This window comes from Sus scrofa, chromosome 1, assembly GCF_054392235.1.
Source record: "Sus scrofa isolate SSC_HxYL_T2T_F1_AM1 chromosome 1, Sscrofa_HxYL_maternal_Yorkshire_Landrace_v2.0, whole genome shotgun sequence".
Classification (NCBI taxonomy): Eukaryota; Metazoa; Chordata; class Mammalia; order Artiodactyla; family Suidae; genus Sus; species Sus scrofa.
The window spans coordinates 262,329,626-262,357,427 of record NC_139383.1 but is presented as its reverse complement, the minus strand read 5'-3'; the positions used below and the strand labels follow the sequence as shown (position 1 = coordinate 262,357,427).

The 27,802-nt window shown below is 37.6% G+C and overlaps 1 protein-coding gene across 1 annotated transcript in view; it reads left to right on the top strand.

Annotated features, from left to right (window-relative positions):
• The window catches only part of SVEP1 (sushi, von Willebrand factor type A, EGF and pentraxin domain containing 1), a 202,198-nt gene that overhangs the window by 71,107 nt on the left and 103,289 nt on the right, over positions 1-27,802 (top strand). Inside the window, exons 4-9 of the mRNA XM_003122075.6 lie at positions 1,786-1,944; positions 3,519-3,698; positions 13,789-13,968; positions 17,755-17,952; positions 20,812-20,930; positions 23,067-23,196. Of these exons, the coding sequence (XP_003122123.3) occupies positions 1,786-1,944; positions 3,519-3,698; positions 13,789-13,968; positions 17,755-17,952; positions 20,812-20,930; positions 23,067-23,196 (966 nt within the window). The remainder of the gene's footprint in view (positions 1-1,785; positions 1,945-3,518; positions 3,699-13,788; positions 13,969-17,754; positions 17,953-20,811; positions 20,931-23,066; positions 23,197-27,802) is intronic.

Below are 27,802 nucleotides of genomic sequence, written 5' to 3'. Positions count from 1 at the left end.
AACTATTATTAAAATGTTTCTTTCATTCTTAAATAGCTACAAATTTATCAAGTTCTAGAATTTTCTTCCATATACATGGGAACATATTAACTTCTGTTTTTAAATATAATCAAGACTGTTAGAAGCTTGATTATTTTCTTCTAAAAATTACATTATATTTCTGTGTCTTTTCTGTCAATAATGATTGTTTCTGTTTTTAGCATATTATAGCTATTGAAACAAGGACTTTTGTGTTCAGGAAACCTGGGTTTGGACATAGCACATGTGTGCTAAAAAGTGTAGCTTCTGGATGGCAATTATCTGGGTTCGAATCCCAACTCTGCCATTTACTCACTGTGTAACTTTGGCAAATTATTTAATCTCTTATTGCCTTAGTTTTCTCATCTGTAACATGAGATTAATGATATTAGTCACTTTATAGGTTTTTAAAGAGATTAAAAAGATAGTACTTATAAAATATGTAGAACAGTCCCTGGGACATAGTGACTGCTATGTAAATATTTGCTTTAAAATTCTGGCAATAATCTTCATCTCAGTTTTGTTGTAAGCTTTGAAAGTCTTTAAAGAACTAAATAAGCCGAAGCTTATCTACCTGGAAACAGGCCATAAACAAATGACAAGAGGAAGAGGAATGGAATGTACCATCATTTGAAAATATTTGACTTACTAATTATGAACATGTTAAATGTTATTTTGAATTTTCATCATAAAACTATAATAAACCAATGTTAAGTACTAAAAAAAATTTCTAGCTCTATCACCTAGTAACTGAGTAACTTTAGTCAAATCATCAGATTGCCCTCAGCCTCCATTTTATCTTTAAAATGGACACAATAGTAATAAATATACTGATTAATAATATTAATAACTATTAACACTACTTAATACTGTGAGGATTAAATGAGGTAATTTGTATAAAATAGCCTCACATAAGTGCGCATTACCTGGTTGCTACTCTTTTTTCAATAATGTAATGCATACTTGCCTATGCTACGTTTATTTGGCTTAACTAATGCTGCAAGTCCCTTTATTCCACAATTTCTCTATTGTTGAATTATTAATTACAGATGTGTAACTCCAGAGAGAGTAAGTTCAGATTCAAAGTCACTTTGTCAGTACCTAGGGAAGATATGAAGCAAAGTTAATTAGATTCTGCTTTTCATCTTTTTTTTTTTTTTCCTTGAGTCTGGGAAGAGCAGGGTCAGTGATTCTTTTTTCTTCAAAGGGCCTATTTCCCATCAGTAGGATCATTTCCCCTCAAGCTCTTCACTTTCTCTTCCTCCTTTGTCCAGTGCTTTGAGCAGAAACAAAGGCCTCAGTGCTTTTTGCATATCTACAGTTATTCTCCTCTGCTGGGAGTGCGTGATGGTGCAGTGGGGAAGGTGCAGCTGCACAGGTTGCAGGGGGTGACAGATTATGGGGTGTACTGTCTTTATCAAGATTTTTTTTATTCATTGAGTATCACTGATTTTTTTTAAGCTCCTTAATGCCTGTATGCTGCTATTTTGAGTTTTTCTACAAATAAGCCCTGCTGTATCAGGCCATGATGTGTTGAGATTGTAACTCATTGTGGGTCATCAAAGAGGCCACTTCATTACCTGCAGATAGCAATCTCCATCATTTGTTAAAAAAAAAAAAAATCTTGGTTTCTCTTCTTGCTTGAATTATACAATTATTTCTATGAAAAGCTATTGTTTGGGATTCCCCTCCCCAATTCATTTCCAAAATGTTGTTAACTGGCCATTGACATACCACATAAAATGGACTTCCCTGACTTACCCACAGCCTGCCCATCGGGGACTTACAAACCAGAAGGTTCTCCAGGAGGAATCAGCACTTGCCTTCCATGTCCTGATGAAAATCACACTTCTCCACCTGGAAGTACGTCCCCTGAGGACTGTGTCTGCAAGGAGGGGTACCGAGCATCTGGCCAGACCTGTGAAGGTAAATAGCTCAACGCCATGGGCCCATGGAAAATAGAGAAGCTGATCTCTTTCAGGGACGTGATGCTTGGTGTTTTTACCTAGTTCACTGGTAAACTTTAATATTCCTTTAAATATTTTTAATATTCCTTTCTCTAATCATATTTGGGGGGGGGGATTCCTTGTTTTTACTATGTAGCATTTCTTATCACTGAATATATTCAGATCTTGCTTTAGAAGAAAGGAATCTGAGGTTCCAGGAGTGATAGAACTATGAAAACAGAAAGATTTAATATTGGAAAAGGTCAAAAATGAATCCAAGAGAGAGAAGTCACAAACTTAACAATAAATTTCAATAGCAAGTGATCTGGTTTGGGCCCTGGTGATGGTTAAATCCATTTAAAGAAAATATTTTTGTAAGTAAAATGCATTTATATAATTCATACAAAAATTTAAAAATATTAAGTTAGCCAATTACATGTACAAGAAGCAGTGGTTCTTGGCATTTGTGGCAGACATGCTTCGCTGGCCTTATTTGTTCTTTATTTTCTGCTACTTTACTTGAGAAGGAAATAGCTAATGATAAATGAAGGTCAAGAACAAGAAAATCTTTTGCCCAGTAATTCCATTTGCGGAAATATGGATGGAACTAGAGACTTGCATACTGAGTGAAATAAGTCAGAAAGGCAAAGACAAATACCATATGATATCACTCATATCTGGTATCTAACATACAGCACAAATGAACCTTTCCACAGAAAAGAAAATCATGGACTTGGAGACAGACTTGTGGTTTGCCCCGGGGGAGAGGGAGGGAGTGGGAAGGACTGGGAGTTTGGGATTAACTGATGCAAACTATTGCTCTTGGAATGGATTAACAATACAGTCCTGCTGTGTAGCACTGAGAACTATATCTAGATACTTACAATGTAGCATGACAATGGGAGAAAAAATCATGTGTACATGTATGTGTAACTGGGTCCCCATGCTGTACAGTGGGGGATAAAAAAAAGTGTGTTGGGAGAAATAACAATAAAAAATAAATTAAAAAAAAAAAGAACAAGAAAATCTCATATCCACATAGACATCAAGATCAAACATTTTAAAGCTTAAAAAATAATCTCTAGGAGTTCCTGTTGTGGATCAGCAGATAAGAATCCAACTAGTATCCATGAGGATACAGGTTCTATCCCTGGCCTTGCTCAGTGGGTTAAGTATCCTGCGTTACTGCAAGCTGCAGTGTAAGTTGCAGATGCAGCTCAGAGCCCGCATTACTGTAATAGAGGCATAGGCCTGCAGCTGCGGCTCTGATTAGACCCCTAGCCTGGGAACTTCCATATGCCATGGGTGCAGCCCTTAAAAAAAAAAAATTGATATGTTTTTAAATTCAATTGGAAATGAATATCTACTAATAAGTATGAGATGTAAGTGTTCTTCTCAATATACACTTAGAAATTCTTGTGCAATCAATGGGAATGCTGTAGGTAATTTAGCTCTATGTATAAAATGTCCTCTCAATCAGAAAAAAAGGGAGGGGGGAGGCTTTTTCAAAGACCAGATTAACTTTGCTTTTTAATTTCCTTTTCTAAATGTTAGTTGTCCACTGCCCTGCCCTGAAGCCTCCTGAAAATGGTTACTTTATCCAGAATACTTGCAACAACCACTTCAATGCAGCCTGTGGGGTCCGATGTCACCCTGGGTTTGACCTCGTGGGAAGCAGCATCTTCTTGTGTCTACCCAACGGTCTGTGGTCCGGTTCTGAGAGCTCCTGCAGAGGTATGCAGCCTGCCAATTCACATTGTTTATTCTCTTGCTTGATTTCCTTGACTTAAACTCTAATGGACTAGCAAATTCTTTGTTTCTTTTGATTTCATGGACCACAGACCACAGAAAGAGGAAAAATTATAGGAAGTTTAAAGTCAGAACGACTAAGTTCAATTGACCACATGATCATAAACCCTATCCTTTGTGTTTCTTTTATGAACAAGCAAAGGAAGCCCCTGCCTGGGAAGGAAAAGGACAGGTTACCCTAAACCTCAGATTTGAAGCAGCCAAGACAGTGTCCAGGGAGAGTTTGGGGATGGTCACTGTGGGGCTTTGATGTCTGCTTTGATGGTAGGACTTGGGGAACCACACCATTATCCTGTGACACGAGCAGTTTGCCAACATATACATCCCCAGCCTTCCCTCTGAATAGATAGTGTACTATAGAAAGTGGGAATTTACTTAAATGAGATCCCATAGAGCCTCATCCAGGCAACAGAGAAGAGGGCAGTACCTCAAGTAGAACCCAAGTTACAGAGAAACAACAAACAAAATTGACAGTACCTTAATTCACTTCCACTCTTGCCATCTTCCAAGACCTGCTCTCCTACTTCTTACAACTATGGCCTGGCCAACTTGCTCAGGTTTTCCAGGTTGCATCAGAAGAGAAGATCATCTAAGAAAAGGGGTAGCAACCCAAAGGACTTGAGAATCCCTACCCATGATGCTTCTGAATACAGTACTCCCCCGGCTCCCGCCACTGCCAAATGACACCCACTCGGATTCTAATTTTAGATAAATAACAGATAACTGTTCAGTACAAGGAAGTTCCATATAAGACTTGAGACTTACACAAAAAATTATTTGTTGCTTTTCTGAAATTCACATTGAACTGGATAGCCTCATTTCTCTGTTTTTATGCTCTATTTGGCAACCTTACCCACGCTACATCCCCTAGGCATCCTTCGGCAATACATTTTGCAGATTTGACTGCCCTGAGAACCTACATCACCCAGCCCACTGAAGGAGGGGGAGAAGTTCTGTCTTCTGGTCTTCTCTTGGCTGCCACACCCAAAAGGGAAGCCAGCCTACTCACAACTTCAAGGTCATTTGGGAGACATTCACTGTATTCATCAGCTGGCAATACTGAACCCATCTATGAATATGAATTTGCTTAAGTCAAATTTCACTCCAGACTCTTTAATCTGTGTTTACAAAAGGAGAAGGAATTAGCAAATTTAACAAAGGAGACCTGAAAGAAAAAGGGAAAAAAAGGGAATCACTGAGATTCAAAGGCAATCGCATTGGTAAAATAAGACCAGGACTCCAAGAAATGGGAGAAAGCCGAGAGCAGAAAGATTTTTTTAGGGAAAAGCAAAAGATTCCTAACATGATGAATAGACTTAGTTAAATAAGTTCATAAATCAGAAAATTGACTCGAGAAATTCCTTTGAAAGTAGAGCAACATTTGAAAGATTTTTTTTTAGTGATGAAAGAAAGTGACATGAGAATATCACAGGAAATAGGCTCTTCTCAGATTAGGAATCCAGAGAGAGAGTGGAATGGAGGAAAATAACTAATAGAAGATCAAAGACCACATCTGCAAGCTGAAATCTTGAAAGTATACATGACTGAAATCTTTGATACTCAGTTTAGAATCACTTACTGTGTGCCAGAAAAAAAAAATTACTGAAAACAGAGCCATGTTCTGGAAATAATCGTAGTGAAACTTCTGAAAGCCCTGGAAAAATTAGAAAATTGTGCCTGTTTCACAGTTAGCAATAATACATTACCTATAAAGGAAAGAGAATCAGACTTGCCTTGAGTCCATTATTAGCCATTCTAAATATGAGAAGATGAGTATGTCTCCAGAATTCTGAAAAAAGTAATTAGACCCTAGATTTGTAAAGTCTGACAAGTTCTTGTATATGTGGGAACGCAAAGCAGAGACATTTTCAGTCATTGCCATTTCAGTCTCAAATGGTAAAAAGCCTATTACGGAAGAAATTAGAGGAAGCTTTTAGATACATTCCTGTCAAGTCACGTAGTCATAAGTTCTGTGTAAAATCTCTACGTCTTCTTCCAAATACCTCATGGCAGAAGGTGGAAAACATGGCATTTTAACTTTCCACTCACTGGCCTTCTAAAGAAGAGAAATCCCTTTAGGATAAGGCAGACTATCCCTTTAGGATAAAGCCTGACTCTTTACGTCAGTATCATAAGAAATGGCCATGCCCCCTCAGGAAGCCATCCCTTTGCAAGTGACAGCCTTGTTAGTCTGATCACCCACCTTTGGTCCCCACATATAAGCCCTCCCTGTCGCCAGCCTCCTCAGCTTGGATAGGATGACCCCCTAACCTCTTCCATATGTGTGTTCCCAGACCTGTCCTGCCCTCTTCCTAGCCCTTGTGCTCTGGGTGTCAGGGTCAGTCAGGAAGCACAGGAAATTGTACAGAACATCATCTGTATTATGGGATAAGTAACTTATTTTAAGAATCGGACCTTATACAATTTTAGAAGGAGGTGGGAAGGGGAAAGTCTAGAAGAGATATTGGAGCATCCCAGGGGCTACTACCACCTCCATCTGAGAATCCAAGCTCACCCAGCTGCTGAAATGGAACCACCAGGGAGAAGCATCTTCCGAGGTCTTAGGGAAGCTTCATCGCTGTGTAACCACGCCATGATGCTCTACAGTCAGAAACCCAGTAGTGAGCTTGGGGCTGCCTTAGGTCAACAGGGTCAGCCACTGGGCTCTGGGATGGAGGTGAGCAAAGTCAGGCTGGAACCATCTGGGCGTGTCTGCATTTGTCCATCATGGAATCTGCCTGTGATGACTGCTGCTGCTTTCTGCCTTCCAGAATCAAGAGCAGGTTCTTCTTTTGATTAACCCTAAACTGGCCCACAATAGGGGGATTCTGACAGCATTTTCCAGCTTAACCAACCTAAAATACAACCACCTGAAAATTTAACAAATATACATATGGATAAATACTTTGACAGATGCATTGATGGTACACTTGTGTCATTTCCTGTTGTGCAGTCCCGTTTTTAAAAAGGCTTGTTGTCTTTTATGCATTTTGCATAAAATAAATAAAATAACTTTAATCAAAATAAGAGCAATGAGCTCCAGAATATGTATTTCCTAAGATCCCTTCAGTTTCACCCCCAAAGCTACTCCCCGACTTTCCAGTGAACAAAGTTGTCCTGAATGAAGATACTTAGTCAGGCTCTTCCTCTAGCTCTTCATTCAGGGATTTAGTTACAGGCATACCTCATCTTATTATGCATCGCTTTATTTTGCTTTGCTGATATTGCATTTTTTTTAACAAATTGAAGGTTTGTGGTAACCCTGAGTTGTCGGATCATAGTTACCATCTTTTAGCAGTAAGGTGTGTTTAATTAACGGTTGTATATTGTTTTTTAGAATAATGCTAATTTGCACATTTGATAGACTATAGTATTTAAACATAACTTTTATAAGCACTGGGAAACCAACAGAAATGTGTGACTTGTTTTGTTGCATGGTCTGGAACTAAGCCTGCAATATCTCCAAGTTATGCCTGTCCTTGAGATACTGGTCTATGAAACATATACTGTAATTCATAAATTCTAAAACACTTCTCCCCCCTGACATTTTAATATCCCCAAACTGAGATGCACCTTAACATCTGTGGCGTTCAATCCTTTCACAGATATTATTGTTTCATTGTTAAGCAGCATATAAAATAATGTGCCTTATAGTTGAGGCATTTGGGATTCAGTAAAATATGGCATCTGTGTGGGGATTCACTTCCGTTTCAGGATGAATAATAAGGAGAGAGTAGCATTTTACAGATCTAATTTAAACCTAATTATGAGGACAGAGGGTAATTTCAGTTATTTCTTTTTCTTAAAAAATCTTCCTAAAAATAAGGCAGAAATATAAAACCAGTGTAACATATAAAACTTCTTACAAGTTTCATGTTACATACGAATTTTTTGTAGTGTTAAATAATAACTAATAGGCTTGATTCTTTTTAATATTTTTATTGGCATATAGATGATTTACAGCATTATGTTAGTTTCAAGTGTACATCAAAGTGAACCAGCCATACATATATATATATACACACATATATATATATACACACATATATATATATATATATGCATTCTTTTTTTCATATTCTCTCCCCATAGGGCTATCAGAGGGTATTAAATAGATTTTCTCGAGCTATATAATAGATCCTTCATGCCAATTGATTTTGTATATAGTAGTGTGTATATGCCAATCCCAACCAAGCTTGATTCATATTCTTCCAATTTTCATAAAGCAGTTAGAACTTTGGTTCTTTTGGTGTTTTTTGGTTTTGTTTGTGTGTCTTTTTTTTATTTTTTAGGGCCGCATTGCAGCATATGGAGGTTCCCATGCTAGGAGCTGAATCAGAGCTACAGCTGCTGGCCTATGCCACAGCCACAACAACACCAGATCTGTGCCATGTCTGTGACCTACACCAGAGCTCATGGCAGTGCCAGATCCTTAACCCACTGAATAAGGCCAGGGATCAAACCTGTGTCCTCATGGATGCTAGTCAGATTCGTTTCCTCGAGCCAGGATGGTAATTGCCACAATTTGAATTTTATCTGAATTATGCTTTTTTTTTTCTAAACTGGTACAGATTCCTTAGTTGATTCTCAGTGATTACTATCTAAACAACATCACAATAAAGTAAATTTTGTGACAGTATTTTTCCTGAGAAAAAGTTTCGAGCAACAGTGAGAAACCTACCTTTAACATCAGATTTATTTCATATTCAGTATAGATACTGTCACAATTGGGAGATTGACAGGAAGTGTGACTCTGAGGAAAAGTCCAGTGTCTTTCAAATGAGAACCAGAGCAAGTTGTCACATTGCTAGCTAGTAGATTGCTCTCTTAGAAGACTAAATCGCTGTTTTCTAAAAAGACTAAATATATAAGACTTGCTTTAACATGAATGTAAGCCCAACATTTATTGCAGAATTTTTCAGCGTATTGAAATAAAAATATTTTTTAAAGTTGAAACTAGATAAGCATGTTCCTATCAAAAATAATAAAAAATGGTCAGTCTTAGTTGGAAAATAAGATAAAATGTTTAAGAACTAAATAGGAATTATTACATATGCTTTGTTTTCCCTGAGGAGCAATGAAACTTTATTAAAACCAACATTTGAGAAGCAATATAATTTGCATGTGTATGAAACACCAGCTCTAATTTACTATCAGTTCTCCTGAGAGACGTTGCAGATTCATTTTGTCTCAAGTTGGAAAGCTGGAGTCATTTGAGCAGTTTATTGGATTGGAAAGCATTTGTTTAATATGATTTTCTAGATTTTTATATATCTTGATCATGGTAATTCATCTTAGTCATTTTGTAATCCTACCTGGCACTTGGCATTGTGCCACACTTGATGAGCACCCTCCAGCAAAGTCAAAGTCTGGAAGGCAAAAATATCTCTACATGTTTGATGGACATAATCAATAAAGAGTCTACTTGCATGATGGACACATTCAATAAAAATAAACATGGGGAAGGCAAAATCATTCTACTCATTTATCTTTAATAGCTGACTTTAGTCCAAACCATCCCAGTGATTGAAAGGCTAGGGTTAATGGTTTTTAACCTCTACTTGAATTTTCTCTGAGGAGTAATCAATCCTAAACATATATTTCATATATCCAGTATTTATGTTCTGCCAACTATAATTTGATGGGTTTCTTCAGAGTAGATTCTGTCAAACCATGACTTCAGTTGAATATGCTCTGAATATATTACCCCCACTTCCTTTCCTATTATTTTGAAGTTCAGCTTTCATCATAAGTAACTACATGCTTGGTATGAAAAATTGGTAAATGCATAAAGGTAGAAGAAAGAAAAGCACATCTTTCACAGAGTCCCAACAAAGTTCTTCAGTCCCAGATGACTTGGTTCAAAAACACTTAGAGATTACTATGTTGTCTTTGGACCTTTAGTGTTGCAAGAGTGTTATCTAAGAGCAAACTGAACTTTGGTCTTTTGTAGGAGTTGGTTTTGGTTTTTGTACAATGCCTGATGCTTAGAGGAGAGTATCTGTAAGCTATTAAAATGAGTATATGCACCCATATGTTGGCATATTCAATAAGAATCCACTCTCTTGTCCCCTCTGTGTATCTGTGACCAGGATGTGCATGCCTAGCTGGAAAGGTGCATGGGCATGAGTCTGTGCAGCCGCCATCTCTCTCTCTCCCCTTTCCTTGCATTCTCCTTTCCCCATTCTCTTCCACATTTCCCTTCCTCTTCTCTTCCTCTTTATCGCCTGACTTTCCCCTCCCCTTCTCATCTCTTTTCCCCTCTTTTATTCTGTCTCTTTCCTTCCTCTTTGACTCTCCTTCCCCCTTCTCCTGATTTGATATCCTGATTGGGTTGAGTCTAAGCTAGAACTGGAGGAAAAAGAAGTATAGAAAGAGTATAAACTCTTTAGAGAATTTATCTAAAGAAGAACACACAATAGATCGGAGGCTCTGGGAGGTATAGAAAATGATAGAATTGAAGCTCTTGGAGTAATCCAGAAAGATAGGACATTGTTGCCAGAGATGGGATGTTTGAGTTGGTGATGGCAAGGTCTAGAGGATAAGGTAATGGAGGGGATGCTGAAATAAGGTGAAGGATGTGGCCAGTGGAGGAGATGCGAGCAATATGACTCTAGGATACTGGAATGATCATCTACATAAATTATAAAATCCCCAGCTTGTGTCTTTGTGTGTGTGAGAGAGAAAGATAGAGGGAATATAAAATCATCAAAGAATGAGAAGTGGCCCAGAGGTGAGCAGATAATTGCAGGGGTACAGGGTGTTGGGAATATGATACTTCAGGGAGCCAGAGGTTTTAGGAAGAAGGGGAAAAGAATGATCTGGGAAGTCAACAGGGAACAAAGAAGACACTTCTCTCACCTCCAGGCTCTGTCTATAAGATAATAAGTGAAGGAAAAGTTTATAAGAGAAGTTTAGGATAGGAGGGGCTTTACTGGAGACTGATTATGTATTCCAGAGGGCAGGTGCATGAGTTTGTGAGTTAGATTTGGTTCAGAACTGTATGAGCTGCCCCTGGCAGATGAAGTGATTGTCGTGAACAGGGTGTGGTGGGATGGGATTGATTGTGATGGACTCTAAGACACTTCATGGAATTTCGGTGGACTAGGTGGTGATAGACTCTAGCAAGAACTTGGAGCACAGATGTCATTTGGGAGTCTGCAGAAGAAATTCTTGTAATTTAGGTATTGTTGAGGCAAGAGTGTCAGAAGTGGCAGCACTGGAGAAAGGCATGGTTCTCGGGACACCCCATCGTGCTTCCACTGCTGGGGTGTTGAGGCTGGCTGAGACACAGAGGCCTTTCCAGAACCCAGAGCTTAGTAAATACCCTTCCAGCTGCTCTTTCATCGTGGTTTCAAAGCTGGTAGAGAAAGGAAGTATGTCACCAGTTGTACCTGGTCACCTCTCAGACCCAGGAAATGTGATCCTGGCTCACATGCTCTACCCGTGAGCAAGGCTAGAGCACACACAAATCCCATGAGCTATAAGAGGAGAAAGATCTTCCCAAGAAAATTAAGAAAGGAGAAGTAAACTGATGCTAGGCAGAGGGGTTAAGTAGTGGGTATAGCTACTGGCATCAGTGACCCAAATGACAAGGTCTTAAGACAATTAAAGATTTGTTTTCCTCTCATCTAAAAGTTCCTGTTGTGGCTCAGCAGGTTATGAACCGGACTAGTATCCACAAGGATGTGGGTTTGATCCTTGGTCTTGCTCAGTGGGTTAAGGATCCCGCATTTCTGTGAGCTGTGGTGTAGGTCTTGGACGTGCCTTGGATCCAGCATAGCTATGGCTGTGGTGTATACCGGTGCTGCAGCTCCAATTCGAGCCCTAGCCTGGGAACTTCCATATGCCACAGGTGCGGCCCTAAAAAGCACACAAAAAATAAATAGAACAGAAGTAGGTCATCCAAAGCCGGTGTGATAGCTTCATTGTCAACGAAGATCCAGGCTGCTTTTATTTGTTTTGCTTTATGATCTTAGGACATGATACTTATCCTATAGCATCCTGGAATATGCTGGGGTGTGATCCTTCATTTTGTATTTTAGGGAAAAGAGGAAGAAGAGGGGAAGGCAAAAAAGTACTCCTTCAATTGTGACAGGCCCCACTAAAAAGCTTTTCCCATACAATCTTAGTGTATATCTCATTGGCTCTCATTCATTGTGAAGGAAGTGGGGAATTGTTATCTTCTAGCTGTGCATATTACTGTGCTGAATAAGACTGGGAAGAATGGTTATTGGATGGACAACTAGCAGTCTCTGCCACAGCAGCAAAAGCAAAATACCATATAAGTCAAGATTATCATCGTGCACTAGGATTTTCCGTACGCGTCTGGGAAGCAAGGAGTAAAAGGCTAAAAGGACCAGAATCATGATCAGAGCAGAATACTGGATTTCAAGATGGCAGAAGCTGGGCAGCTGTCAAGCAGCTGGGATCGTTGAAAGGCCCAGGATATGCCCATGAGGTGTGAAATCCAAGTTGAATCTAAAATCTCTGTTCTGGAAAAGAGCCCTTCTTTTTGTTGGAATGTAGCCTGGGAAATCACAGCAAAGGCCCAGCTGAAGGCTGAAGTACCTCCCTTTGTCAACTTTCCCCAGCCCACAGCCATCAGCATCCACAGAGGGCCAGACTACCTAAATAGCTTAAGTTTCCCACCTATAGTCAGAGGCTGAACCCAGTGATGCTGTTCAGGCAACACATTTGATAAAAGATAGGCTTTTTTAAAAATCAATATTTCCCCAATATAATTTTTTTCTACTATACAGCATTGTGGCCCAGTTGCACATACATGTACACATTCTATTTTCTCACATTATCATGCTCCATAAGTGACTAGACATAGTTCCCAGTGCTACACAGCAGGATCTCATTGCCAATCCATTCCAAAGGCAATAGTTTGCATCTCTTAACCCCAAACACCCAATCCACCCCACTTCCTCCCCTTCCCCTTTGGCAACCACAAGTCTGTTCTCCAAGTCCATGATTTTCTTTTCTGTGGAAAAGTTCCTTTGTGCCATATATTAGATTCCAGATATCATTGATATCATATGGTATTTGTTTTTCTCTTTCTGACTTACTTCACTCAGCATGAGAGTCTCTAGTTCCATCCATGGTGCTGCAAATGGCATTATTTTGTTCTTTTTATGGTTGAGTAGTATTCCATTGTGTATATATACACCACACATCTTCCTAATCCAGTCATCTATCAGTGGACATTTGGGTTGATTCCATGTCTTGGCTATTGTGAACAGTGCTGCAATGAACATATGGATACATGTGTCTTTTTAAGTTTTGTCTGAATATATGCCCAGGAGTGTGATTACTGGGTCATATGGTAGTTCTATGTATAGATTTCTAAGGTACTTCCATACTGGTTGTACCAGCTTACATTCCCACCAGCAGTGCAGAAGGGTTCCCTTGTCTCCACACTCCCTTCAGCAGTTGTTATTTGTGGATTTATTAATGATGGTCATTCTGACTGGTGTGAGGTGGTATCTCATGGTAGTTTTGATTTGCATTTCTCTAGTAATCAATGATGTTGAACATTTTTTCATGTGCTTGTTGGTCATCTATATGTACGTCTTCCTTGGAAAAATGTCTGTTCAGGTCTTTTGCCCATTTTTCAGTTCAGTTGTTGGATTTTTGCTGTTGAGTTGTGTAAGTTGCTTGTATATTCCAGAGATTAAGCCCTTGTCAGTTGCATCATTTGAAACTATTTTCTCCCATTCTGTTAGTTGTCTTTTTGTTTTCAGCCTTTTGAATATTTTCTCAGGTCAGTCTCCCAAAGCAACAGAAATAAAAGAAAAAATAAACCAATGGGACCTAATCAAACTGACAAGCTTTTGCACAGCAAAGGAAACCAAAAAGAAAACAAAGATAGGCCTTTAATCATCTCATACTAACTCAGTAAATAAGGGTGTGTTATTTATTGTTTGCAATTTGTAGTTGTCATTAAATGTAGTTATTGTCTTTGTCCTTATTGAGTAGAATGTGATCTAACTGTTTTCATTCTGTATAGTGAGAATATGCCCTCGTCTCCGCCAACCCAAACATGGCCACCTCAGCTGTTCTATGGGGGAAATGTCCTACAGGACAGTGTGTTTGGTTACCTGTGATGAAGGATACAGACTAGAAGGAAGTGCCAAGCTTACCTGTCAAGTAAATGGCCAGTGGGATGGTCTAGAGCCCCGGTGTGTGGGTAAGTTCTTTGAAGGCATGATGCCTTGGATGATTCATTTCTCTTGCTCTCTGATTCCTCCTGTTTTCTGAGAAGACCTAGAACTATGAACTGACTCATAATGGGTATCAATACACCTCCATATATACAGATATATGGTGCTATAGATACATGAACAAATATGTGGTTTTTCCCTCTCCATTGGTAAAAAGACTCCTATGCCAGAATCCAATTTTCCAACTCCCTAAAGTTTACAGCTTCAAATGGTAATGATTTTTGTTTTAATTAGGGCCAATTTGGATGGATTGTTTTTACAGGGAACGTTGTGTAATTCCCTCACTTTTTAAAACACAGTTTACCTTCACTTTGTTGACGAGAGGACAGAATTATAAACCAGTGACTTTTAAAAATGGACCATAAAATTTTATTGTATCAGAAGATTTTCTGCCTTGTGCTTCACTGAGAGTAATGACATCTCACTCCTGAGATGAGGTCCAGAATGAATACTCAGTAGCTCTCCCAATTTGCTGCATCTTATACTCAGTAGACAAAGTAACAATGTTGATGATGATGATGATGAAACGGTGGTATCTACCACTTAGTGAATCCTTACTATGTGTCAGATACAGTATACCTGGGAGCACTAACAGGTATGTCATTAAATAACCAACTTCCAAGATAAGAACAACAACTATGGGTAGGGAATAAATTGAGATATGCCAGGATCCTGGGTGGAAAAACTAGATAGTGTAACTATCTCAATTCCTTTTACATTGATTTATAGGTTTATTCTAATATAACCTAGAATTGGATCCAGGGCTTGTACTACGGGAGAGTGTCCCCAGGAAGGATGTTGGGCTTACAATCCAAGAGATGACCCTCATTGTGCAGTCTCAGAAAACTTATGAGGGGTAGTAAGCATTAAAAATTATAATAATTAAAAGTAAAATCTATTGGGAGTTCCCGGATGGCTCAGTGGGTTAGGATCTGGCATTGTCACTGCTGTGGCTTGGGTCACTACTATGGCGTGGGTTCAGTTCCTGGCCCAGGAACTTCTGAATGTTGGTGGCACAGTCAAAAAATAAAGTTTATTAACAATGAGATACTTAACTATTATGAGTATTGAAAGACATAGGTCTGATAGACATGGTATTTCCCTGAAGGCAGAGACTTATGAGAGTTCCCAGACCACAGACTTGGTTGGCCTAAAACCAAAACAAAGGGAGTCAACTTTTCCAGATAGTTCATAGAATTAAAGGAAGTGAAAATGATGTATCTATCACATAAAAAGGCTGCTTTGACAATAGAATAGCAAATCTCAATAAATCCCTTTAGTTGGGACATTGTCTTCTTAGACTTGAACTACTGTCTACGTATTAATGTTTATTCCTGACAGTCATCTCTTTCCCTGGTTCCATGATTGACCAGCTTTTCTTCTGAAGGACCCAGTTTGTCACTAAAAATGGTAATACAGGAGTTCCCGTGGTGGCACAGTGGTTAACGAATCCGACTAGGAACCATGAGGTTGCGGGTTTGGTCCCTGCCCTTGCTCAGTAGGTTAACGATCCGGCGTTGCCGTGAGCTGTGGTGTAGGTTGCAGAAGTGGCTCGGATTCCGTGTTGCTGTGGCTCTGGCATAGGCCAGTGGCTACAGCTCTGATTCAACCCCTAGCCTGGGAACCTCCATATGCCGTGGGAGCGGCCCAAGAAATAGCCAAAAGACAAAAACAAACAAACAAACAAAAAAAACAAAAAAAAGGTAATACAGGAGTTCCCATTGTGGCTCAGTGGTTAATGAACCCAACTAGGAACCATGAGGTTGTGGGTTCCATCCCTGGCCCCGCTCAGTGGGTTAAGGATCCAGCGTTGCCGTGAGCTGTGGTGTAGGGCAGCTTGGATCCCACATTGCTGTGGCCTGGGACCCCTAGCCTGGGAACCTGTATATGCCACAGCTATGGCCCTAAAGGGACAAAGAAACAAACAAAAAAAAAAAACGGTAATACATTTAATAAGGTTACTGTGGAGTTATTCTTTAAAGAATTTAAATTTAAATCTTAAATTTAATTTAAATTATTTGAACTTTAACAATTCAAATTATTGTGCATATCTCTGTAATGTTTTCAAGTGTATGCAAATCTTGGTGGATATGAAGTATAACCATCAAGACAAAATTACAACTTCACCTATAATTTATTGCGGAACAGCTCACTGTAGCCCCCAAATTCTGACAACCATAATTACTATGAAAATTTCCACTTTAAAAATTGATAGAAATGAAAATAGATGCAAAACAAGAAAATTTGAACTTGAGTTACAATGAGTGCAAACTTTTTCTCACCATCATAAACAAATTATGAAGCCACAGTGATTAAAATAACACATGAACAGTTGAATGATCCACAGAGCAATGGAAGCAAACATGACTGAAACAAAAATTAGTTTATAGAAGAATATATAATATTCAATAAAGGAAATTTCTGATATCAGTGGGGAAAAAACCAACTCATCTATAAATTAGTTGGTTTTGATTCTCACCTCATTTTTTAAAAAATCACCAAATTAATTTAATGAATTAATCAGGCAAATTAAAGTGTGAAATATAAGAAAAAATATGATTTTTAATGGAGAAGAACTTTCTAAAAATAAAAAGGACAATAAATTTTAATGTATGTATAAATCAAAAGGGTAATAGACTTTAATTTCTCTGTCAAATGAATTCTCCACATTATTAAAATGCATACAGCAAAAAGGAAAGATTATTTGAAACATATATAACAAAGTCAGTGTTCTCAACATTTTCTGACATATGGAACTAGCAAAAACACAAAATTATAAAGACTCCAGTACAAAGAGAAATAAAGGAAATAAATGGACAAAGGATAAATTTTAAAAATAAAATTGGAAAATAAACTATGAAATTGGGAAAATCCTAAAACCAAAGTATGGGCTAAATTATGCACTGATATAATTTCACAGTTATATATTTTTCATTGTTAAATGATAAAAACGAAAATAAACAAATTCAAAAGCTAGGAAAAGAATGATTGCAAGAAAAATTGAAAGAAGTATGTAATAATAAGTAAAGAAAAATGAACTGTAGTAGGGGATGAAATGCAGTAGGATGAGAGGGAAATCTTTGGATAAAGTAATAAAATATATTTGAAAATAGAAGAAAGAAAAATGCAAAAATAGAATCTTTCTAAGAAGCTATGACAAAGAACTACATAGAGATCTGAAGTTTTTAAAAGAACAGTAAAATACTATGTAATACATTTGTTATGCCTGATTTTCTAAGAAAATGAAAATTATTAAATGAATCAAGAAAAGAGTAGAAAAGCAAATGTATAGTCACCTAAGAGTAATTTACGAAGAAATGGAAATGTTATCAGCATTTAATTACTCCTCCATAAAGGACAGAAGTATCAATGAAACTCTTTCAAACTTTTAAAAAATAGTATATTCTATAAAAGAATATAGTATTCTCTTACTCCAGAGCCATAAAGTAATATTCTGCAAACTGAACGAAGGTGTTCCAAGCAAATGATTCAAGTCACAGTCAGCACTGATTAAAATCCTAGCTAGAAATCTTTCAAGGTTTTGGTATCCTGGTAAAATAACATAAGGTAACTAAAGAGAGATGCTTGAGCTATTTACAATACAACATTTGTTCAGTGTCATGTGTAGACATCATTTATTGACTTAGGTTAATCCTGGAGCAGCACTGTTGTATTTTTCTTGAGTAAAGCAAATCTGTGACATTTGCAAATTGTGGGAACGCAAATAACATTTTCTCGATCTCCTACAATAGAGCGCCACTGCTCCACCTTTCAGAAGCCCAAAGGTGTCATCGTGTCACCCCCCAGCTGTGGCAAGCATCTGGCCAAACCTGGGATGATCTGTCAGCTCAGTTGCCGCCAAGGATTCATTTTATCGGGAGTCAGAGAAGAAGTGAGATGTACCCCCTCAGGAAAATGGAGTGCCAAGATTCAGACAGCTGCTTGTAAAGGTAGTTTCCTCACTGGCCAGGTTCAAATGAGATCCTGTTGTGTAGCACTGGGAACTGTGTCTAGTCACTTATGATAGAACATGATAATGTGAGAAAAAAGAATGTATACATGTATGTGTAACTGGGTCACCATGCTGTATAGTAGAAAAAAATAATGTATTGGGGAAATAAAAATACAAAAAAACCCAATTCCTATATAATGACACATGGGCATAGTGTGGGACTGTCTCTCTTTGCAACTTTTGCTGCAAACACATGGGAAAAGGGTAGATGTAACCCCAGTATGTGCTGTGAAGATGTCTGTTTCAAAATGGCAGATTTACAAAATCCAACTACAGTATGCCAGGCAATGACAGAAAAAATAGAAAACTGAGAATAATATTCGAGCTGGAAATGAGGTGAGTTTTCCACTAGGAGTTAAAAATCCTGGAGGAATTTCTGGCTCATATAAAGCAGATGAGACTACATTAATTTTTTTTTTAAGAGCAAGTCTTCAGCCCTTTGAAACCTGCATCTCAATACATTCACAGGAGAACATTGCCATTGTCTTGCAACAAGAGCAGGTTGCTATGAAAAGGAGCCTTTGAGAGCAAGAAAGAGAAGTGAAAATATAAATATCTCTAAGAGAAGGGCAAAGAAGTGGAGTGGATGTTGCTGAAGGCAGCATTAATGATTTGAAGAAGTAAACTGAGAGTTCCTCAGAATAGAGAACTAATAAACAAGGAACTTGAATATCTCAACAGATCAAGCCCAAAAATGGAAGTTAAAAGATACCTATGTTTGAGAAACCCCAATACCCATTCAATAAGGAGTTTCAGAAGGAGGGAGGGAAAGGGATGGAGGAAAAGAATTTTCCTTGTGGTAAGAAGAAAGTTTCCCTGAACTACAGAAGGGCTTGAACTTTCACATCAAAAGTAGCCTCTGACCTTGTTGTTTATTTTATGTAAAGTAGTGTGTATCTGTTAATCCCAAACTCCTAATGTATCCCTCCCCCACCAACAAGGACCTATTATATAGCATAGGGAACTATATTCAATATCTTGTGATAACCTGTAATGGGAAACAATCTGAAAAACATATGTATATGTATGTAAATTTGACTCACTTGGCTGTACACTTGAAACTAATACAACATTGTATATCAACTGTAGTTCAATAAAAAATTTTAAAAATAAGTCCCATTACCAAAAAAGTTTATGGATCCATATTCAAGTAAGCAGTGAATAGCCAAAAAAAAAAAAAAAAAAAAAAAAAGCCTCTGAGGGTTGGGCAGGCATAATTTCACAATACCCAGTGAAATATCCAAGATCCAAAGTTAAGGAGAAAATGAAGTTTCCAGAGAAAAAAGAGAAGTTTCACAAAGGAAACAAGAATCAGACTCACGTTACATTTCTCATTTACAACTCTAAATGCCAAAAGGAAATGGAGCAGTGTCCTAAGAATACAGAGGAGGGAAAATAGATATAAACTTTACATCCCAAATCCATTCAAGCTGTTACTCACATGTAAAGAAAAAATAAAATACCTTTTTAGATTTTTGATTCAATGCCCTAATGCATCTTTGTGGGGGAAAATTGTCTAAGTATTAGCTCTCTGAGAAAAAAAAAATAAAATTGAATAAAATTTTAAAGAAACAAGAAGGTGAGACCCAAATCAGTTTGGATATATTCAGCTGCAAGTTACAGAAGACCTAATTTAACATAACTTAAGAGAATTTATCATATTGCATAATAAGAACTTAGCTCTACAGAGACTTATGTGGCTATGTGGAATGTTACCATATCTAATTCAGTCTCTGTACTGCAAAATTTCACACTGCAAAAAAAAATTACTGGCTTTAATTTGTTGTTTGTTTTGACAGCACATTTGGCACACTAATTTTACTTGAAAGCCTTGTTTTCAAATGCAGTTCCTTCCTGCCACAGTCAACATTCGTTTTTTTCTGTTTTTTTTTTTAATCCAAAAAATATTTATCAAGCTCCTGTTATATTCCAGGTACTATATTATACAATGATACAAGATATATCCTGGCATTCAAAGAACCTAAATTTGGGGGTGGGAGGGGAAGAAGAAAGTTTAGTTTCGAAATGGCACAAGTTATGGTTAGGAAGGACAGAGGGCTGTGGAAACTGGTGGAGTGCACCATTAAAATGGACCAGTGGGGTCAGAGAAGCTACCTGAGGAGCTTGGGTCTAAGCTGAGAATTAAAGTAGCTGATTAAAGTGGAGAGAGGACATTGATTTAGGAAAATAAAAGAACATGGACAAAGGCCCAGGGATAGGAATCACCATGGAGCTCTCATGAGGCTGGGAGCATTTAACATGGAGACTGAGTTCTGGTCAGGGATGGATTGGGAAGGGATGAGGCTATGAGGGTAACAGGTACCCATTCAGGAAGCACCTCACAAGCCATGCTGAGGTACGTTATCCTGAATGCACCTGCAAATTCCACATCAATCAGGAAACAGTTTGTAAAACATGAGTCACAGAGTATTACTATCTCCTCACCTTTCTTTATGTCTCTCTCTCTCTCTTTTTTTTTTTTTTTTTGCTTTTTAGGGCTATACCTATGGCCTATGGAAGTTCCCAGGCTAAGGGCTGAATCAAGAGCTGCAGCTGCTGGCCTGCACACAACAGCAACGCGGGATCCGAGCTGCATCTGTGACCTACACCACAGCTCAGCTCATGGAAACACTGGATCCTTAACCCACTGAGAAAAGCCAGGGATCAAACCTGCATCCTCATGGATCCTAATTGGGTTCGTTTCTGCTGAGCCGCCACAGGAACTCCTCCTTACCTTTCTTAAATAACTTAGAATTTCACATCAACACGTTAACTAACTGGTATATTTTCTGGGCAGATGTGGAAGCCCCTCAAATCAGCTGTCCTGCAGACATAGAGGCTGAGACTCAAGAACAGCAAGACTCTGCTAATATCACTTGGCAAATCCCAACAGCTAAAGACAACTCTGGGGAAAAGGTAAGGTTTCAGCAAAAATTTGCATCCTTTTTCAAATGGATTCTAGATATACTGCAAATATGTGTGCTATTGAAAACTTACTAATGCTCTAGTGATAGTACTCTTTCTAGATACATGCTACTCACAAATGTTAATACCTCATCTGGTAGAAGAAGGATCAGCATTGAGTTTTGCATTAGAAACCTCAGGTGAAAATTTCTAAAAACGTAAACTTTCATTCTGCGGATTTGTTGTATTGCGTATGCACTAAGATAGTTTGGCTGAGAATTCTTTGCCCCATGCTAGACTCTAATGATCTTTTAAGAAAATTTTAAAAAGGTGTGGGATCAGTCTTAGTTCCTATTCATAAACATTATTTTTAAAAATATGATCCTGAAATGAATGCATATTGATCAGTCTGAAGAAAATAACATCAGTATTTCTTAGTCAGCTTTTTTAAAAAATCGGCCTTATTCAGAACACAGTATTTTAGTATTCTAAATGGAGTAGCTTGAGATAATTATCCATCAGATACTAGAAAAGGAATTAGGAATTTAACTCTCTCTTAAATCTATACTTCTAGTATTCATATACATGAAGATGCCCTTATGGCATGTGGTTTGCATATATGTGTGTAAATGTGTATGTAACTTGTGCCATTGAAGGACATGTGGTGGGAGGGAACGCATGTATGCTCATACACACACACATACGCACACACAAAATCTGTTGTGATAACTTTAAAAAAGTATATTATTAAATACAGTTATCATTCTATATGTTATATCTCCAGGACTTATTTATTTATAAGTGGACATTGTACCTTTTGACCACCTTCATCTATTTTGATCATCTTCATACAACCTCCTCTGGCAACTGTAAAACGATTTTCTGTATATGTGATCCTGTTGGGTTTTTTTTTTTTTTTTTTTTTTTGGCACATATAAGTGAGATCACATGGTATTTATCTTTAGATAACAAAAGACAAGGTAAGTTTTAAATATGATTTTTAAAGTGCAAATATGACTTCTAGGGCCAACTGTACTATAGGTGATGTGTAGTTTCCACTTTTCACTAAAAGGCCAATGAAAACATTCATTATCAGCATCATTATCACGATCATCATTGTCAAACACCAAGAAGAGTGCAGGGACATACTTCAGGATCCCTGAGAATTTATAGTAAATGTAGAACCTGTGTGATAAAATATTTTTTAAAAATATAATGGAAAAGACAAATAGATTTGACTATACAAGTTATTTTTCAATTCAATTAAAAGACAAATAGCAAAGTAGAGAAAAATGCTTCAAACCTGTCAAATGTTAGGATGCTTATTCAATAGCATATCCACATAAACTTATCTTTATCACATTACAATTTTTAGATGAACTAAGAAGGCGAACATACCACTCAAAATGGAAAGAATATATCTATATCATACAATCAAATGAGAATTTAATCTTACCATAAGATGTTAAGAAATTGCAAATTAAAACAATACCATGGTACCATGTTTTGGATTTAACTAAAAATTAATAATATTTAATATATATCAGAGAACTTTGGAAAATTTGACACTGATACCATCAACTATGAACAATGGGAATACAAATTTTTACCATTATTTGGGAAACAAATTGATTTTTATTACCAATAAAATGTAAATGACTTTGAGGTTAATAATTCTGTTTCTGGAGACTTATTATAAGGACATAATAAAAATATTTTTAAATTATCTCTGTAAAACCGTTCAACCTAGTGCTGCTTATAACAGTAGAATTTGAGACCAATTTCAATGTCCTTGAATAGATTTTCTTTTTAAAATTACCATATATTTATTCTGTAGGTTATGAAGACATTTAAGCAACATCATAGGTTCTAAAAACTATGTAAGAGCATAAAAATGTTTAAAGAAACGATGTTTAAGAAACAAGGAACAACATTTTATATGTATCCCAACTCTATCAACTGTATAGATAGAATAGTCTGGAAGTAAATATTCCAAAGGCTGTGCCTGATATTTTTTTTCCTTTTTGCTATATGTAAAATATCATTGTCATTTTCAGTGCCGTTTTGCTATTAATATATAAACCAAAAAATAAAAATATGCTATTGATATTAACTTTAACTGTCAAAATATTTATTCATCTCCAAAAGGTGTCAATCCACGTTTACCCAGCTTTTACCCCACCTTATCTTTTCCCAATTGGAGATGTTGCTATCACATACACTGCAGTTGATCTATCCAGCAACCAAGCCAGCTGCACTTTCCACATCAAGGTGATTGGTAAGTCTTCAAATTACTTAGGTTGGTTTGTGAAAATAACCCAGTACCCTCAAGGACTTTGCTTCTCCTTTATCTTCAACAAGTCCCTTCCCACTGATTCTCTTCTGGCCCTGAAGCCAACTCAAGCCACTTCCTCTTTGAAACCTAAGTAACTTTTAACTATCATTGTATCTCTGATTCCTTCCTAGATGATCCTTTTGGAAAGTTCTCAATGGTTGCCATCCCTTTCAGCTTAACTGCCATTTATTCTCGAAGTCACTCAAGTCTGGCTTCTGTCTCCTTGAACTCATATAACTACTTTCATCAAGATCACCAGTGCTTTCTAGAGTTACTCCTAAGACACCCTTTTTAATCCTAATTTTACATAATGTTTCCATTGACTGTACATTATTAATGAAGCTCTTTTTATTAAAACTGCCTCCTTTTTCCTCGCTTCTCTGACACCAGTCTTGTTTTTCTCCCCATTGTTCTCATGTACCCTTCTTCATTGCTTTTTTTAGGCTTCTCTTCCTTAGACCAACTCTCAAATGTTGAATCATCCCCTGGATTCCAGGTTTCGTCCTCTTCTCTTTCTCTCTAGTTTCCTAGTAATTTTGTTAATTGCCAACTCCCAGATTTTTCTCTCCAGATTAGATCTCTTTCCTGAAATCCAAACCAATATATAAAACTTCCTACCAGGCTTTTCCATGTAGATGCCCCACAGACATTTCAAACTCACCCAAACCTAAGATATTTCTTATCTCAGGAAGTGGGATGGATGGAGCTTTTGAGGTTGGTAATGCAAACTATTACATTTCGAATGGATAAGCAATGAGGTCCTACTGTACAGCACAGGGAGCTGTATCCAGTCTCTTGGGGTAAACCATGATAGAGGATCACAATGGGTCACTGTGCTATACAGCAGAAATCGACACAACACTGTAAATCAATGATACTCTAATAAAATTAAAATAAAATAATTATCAGACACAACTTAGAATAGATTTACAAGGAGATCCTGCTGAGTAGCATTGAGAACTATGTCTAGATACTCATGTTGCACAGAACAAAGGGTGGGGAAAAATGTAATTGTAATGTATACATGTAAGGATAACTTGATCCCCTTTCTGTACAGTGGGAAAATAAAAAAAAATAAAATAAAATAAAAAAGAACACAGACCTACCTATCATGCAAGAATCTGAAAGTCATTCTTGACTCTTCTCTCTCTATCACCACATCCAATAAATTATCCATTTTTGCTGGTTTCATCTCCTTATATCTCTGAAATCTGTCCAAGTATCTCCATCCTCACTTCTCACTGCTATAGCTCAGTCCTTTTTTATTTTAATTTATTTTTAATTTTGGCCTGCTTTATTGTATCATCTCCCAATTGGTTTTTGTGCTTTCAGTCAATTCAATATATAGTCGGTAGATACCAGATACACACCAGCAAGACTTAGTACATGGAGAAGTAGGATATGTAGTTCTCTCGAGAGATCAAGAGCACAGACATAGAACCCAAACTGCTTGAGTCCATATCCAGCTCTGCCACTTAAGTCAATGTGACCAATACTTCTCTGTGCCTAAGTTTCTTCATCCCTAAATAGAATAAATATATTACCTCATAAGGTTATTGTGAAATTTTTAACTATGACATGCAAACCACCTCAAGTAGTGCCTGCCGCATTAAGCTCTATGTAAATATATTAACATTTTGCTATTTTTGTCTCAGGTATATATTTTTTAATTTAATTTTTTAATTGAAGGATAGTTGATTTACAGTGTTATGTTTCAGGTGTCCAGCAAAGTGATGCAGTTATACATATATATAAATCTATTATTTTCATATTCTTTTCCATTATAGGTTATTAGAAGATACTGAGTATAGTTCCCTGTGCTATACAGTATGTCCTTTTTGGGTTTTTTTAATATGTAGTAGTGTGTATCTGCTAACAAATTCCTAATTTAACCCTCCCTCTCTCCCTCACTTTCCCCTTTGGTAACCATACATTTGTTTTCTATGAGTCTGTTACTCTTTTGTAAATTTCATTTTTATATTTTTTTTTAGTTTCCGCATATGAGATATTATATGATATTGTCTTTCTCTATCTGACTTAATTCACTTAGTATAATAATCTCTAGTTCCATCCATGTTGCTGCAGTGGCATTTCATTCTTTTTTATGGCCACGTAGTATTATATTGTATATATGTACCACATCTTTATCCATTTATCTATTATGGACATCTAGGTTGCTTCCATGTCTTGGCTATTGTAAATAGTGTTGCTATAAACATTGCAGTGCATGCTATTTTTTTCAAATTATAGTTTTCTCCAGATATATATTCAGGAGTGGGATTGCTGGATCTTGTGGTAACTCTGTTTTTAGTTTAAGGAACCTCCATCAGATATATTTTAATGTTTATTTTAAAATTCAGTACATTAAATTCATCTTATTTTAAGAATGTTACATAACCTCATTTTAAGAATGTTACATAACCTGTTGAAATAACTAAAGTGTATCAAATTGGCTTCTTACCCTAGAAATGATAGGTTTTGGTAAAAGCAAATAAAAAGACTCGGAGTTCACTACTGTAGTGCAGCAGAAACAAATCTGACTAGGAACCATGAGGTTTTGGTTCGATCCCTGGCCTTGCTCAGTGGTTTAAGGATACGACGTTGCCATGAACTGTAGTGTAGGTCACAGATGTGGCTTGGATCCCAAGTTGCTGTGGCTGTGGTGTAGGCTGGCAGCTGAGGCTCCAATTCAACCCCTGGCGTGGGAACCTCCGTATGCTGCGGGTACGGCCCTAAAAATAGCAATAAAAAAAAAGTAAATAAAAAGACTCGAACAAAAATCAGGCTAGTTCATGCCATAGTGCTCAGTTGATTTAACTGCTTTTTCAGTGTTGTTTTAAACATGAACTTTACCAGTCACATGAAAAATACGTTGGATTTGTTTTCATGGTGCTCTGATTCAAGAGTTGGCCAAGTTTTAATTTTTTACAATGAAGAGTCAGCATGGCAACATGTAAAATATGTGCTTGAGTGTCTAGCTAGACACTAGCTGAATTTTCAAATTGTGAAAGAGAGAGGAAATGTGAGGGAGGCAGGACAGGAGAAGGAGAGGGAAGGTGGGGGGGGGAAGGAGGGGGAGACAGAGACAGAAAAATATTCCAAAGCCTACATGTTCTTGTTTTCCTCAGATGATAGGGTGTTGGTGTCTTAATGATAAATGAGAGGAAACAGGAATGCTTTTGCTTAACATTCCCAGAATGCTGCCTCACTTGCTTGGATATGGACTTTCTCTTTTGGAGGCAATACATCTGGTGGGACCTCCAATTCTTTGACAGCCATTGGCCTCATCTATTGCTCTCTTGTCCCTGAGCTTCAACTTTAAACTGTTTGGCTAAAATCAGATAAGCTGAAAAAAATCTTGAAACCATTTTTTTTTTTCATCTCTTTAGGGCCACACTTGCGGCATATGGAGGTTCCCAGAGTAGGGATCGAATCGGAGCTATAGCTGCTGGCCTGTACCACAGACACAGCAACGCTGGATCCTTAACCCACTGAGCGAGGCCAGGGATCAAACCTGGGTCCTTATGTATACTAGTCAGGTTTGTTAACCATTGAGCTGAGCCATGATGGGAACTCCTGGAACTCTTTCATTTGCAACTGCTTTTGGGAAGGTAGGTCAATATTGTCAGATTTTTAATTTCTTTCCTTTTTTTTTTTTTTTTTTTTTTGGTTTTTAGGGCTGCACTCATGGCATATGGAGGTTCCCAGGCTAGGGGTTGAATCAGAGCTGTAGCCGCCAGCCTACACTACGCCACAGCAATTCAGGATCCAAGCCACATCTGCAACCTACACTGCAACTCCTGGCGACACCAGATCCCCAACCCACTGAGTGAAGCCAGGGATCAAACCCACATCTTCATGGATACTAGTCAGATTTGTTTCCACTGAGCCACACTGGAAATTCCGGATTTTTAAATTTTAACTCTGAATTGATGTGATTCAGCATTCTCCGAGTGCATTGGCCTCCTGTGGGCATTCCCTCCTTCTTTTCTTTTATCCAGCAACTTTTCTTGAACCTCTGTTATGGGCCAGGTGCTGTGCCATGCAGCTAATGTGAGCAGAAGAGGCTCCATCTCTGCGCGACAGACTTTGCAGCCTAGGAAAATAGTAAACCAAGAGAACTGCACTAAGGAAATGACAAGCATGAGGAAAAGAGGAAAACTCAATATGTATTCATTAAGACTTAGCTTAAAATGGAAATCTATATATTCTCACAGGTATAGCTCATTTAATTTCAGAGTATGTGTTTCCATTTATCATAGATCATATATCATCCTAGTCTTGATGCCTGTGACTGAAATTTACCAGTTGAATGACCTCAGCCAAGTGTCTTAAGTTTGCCTAGTTTGAGATGCCTCACCTATATAATTAGAAAATTAGTATTTGTCCAGTCTCCCTCAAAGGCATGTTATTACAGACAGAAGGACATTTCAAATATGTAAATGCATGAAGTTATATTAAAATTTCCTCCTTCTCTGTTGTCCTTTACTGGCATCCTAAATTTTCCACCACATTCTATCAGAGCTTTGAAACCAGGCTCACCCTGTCC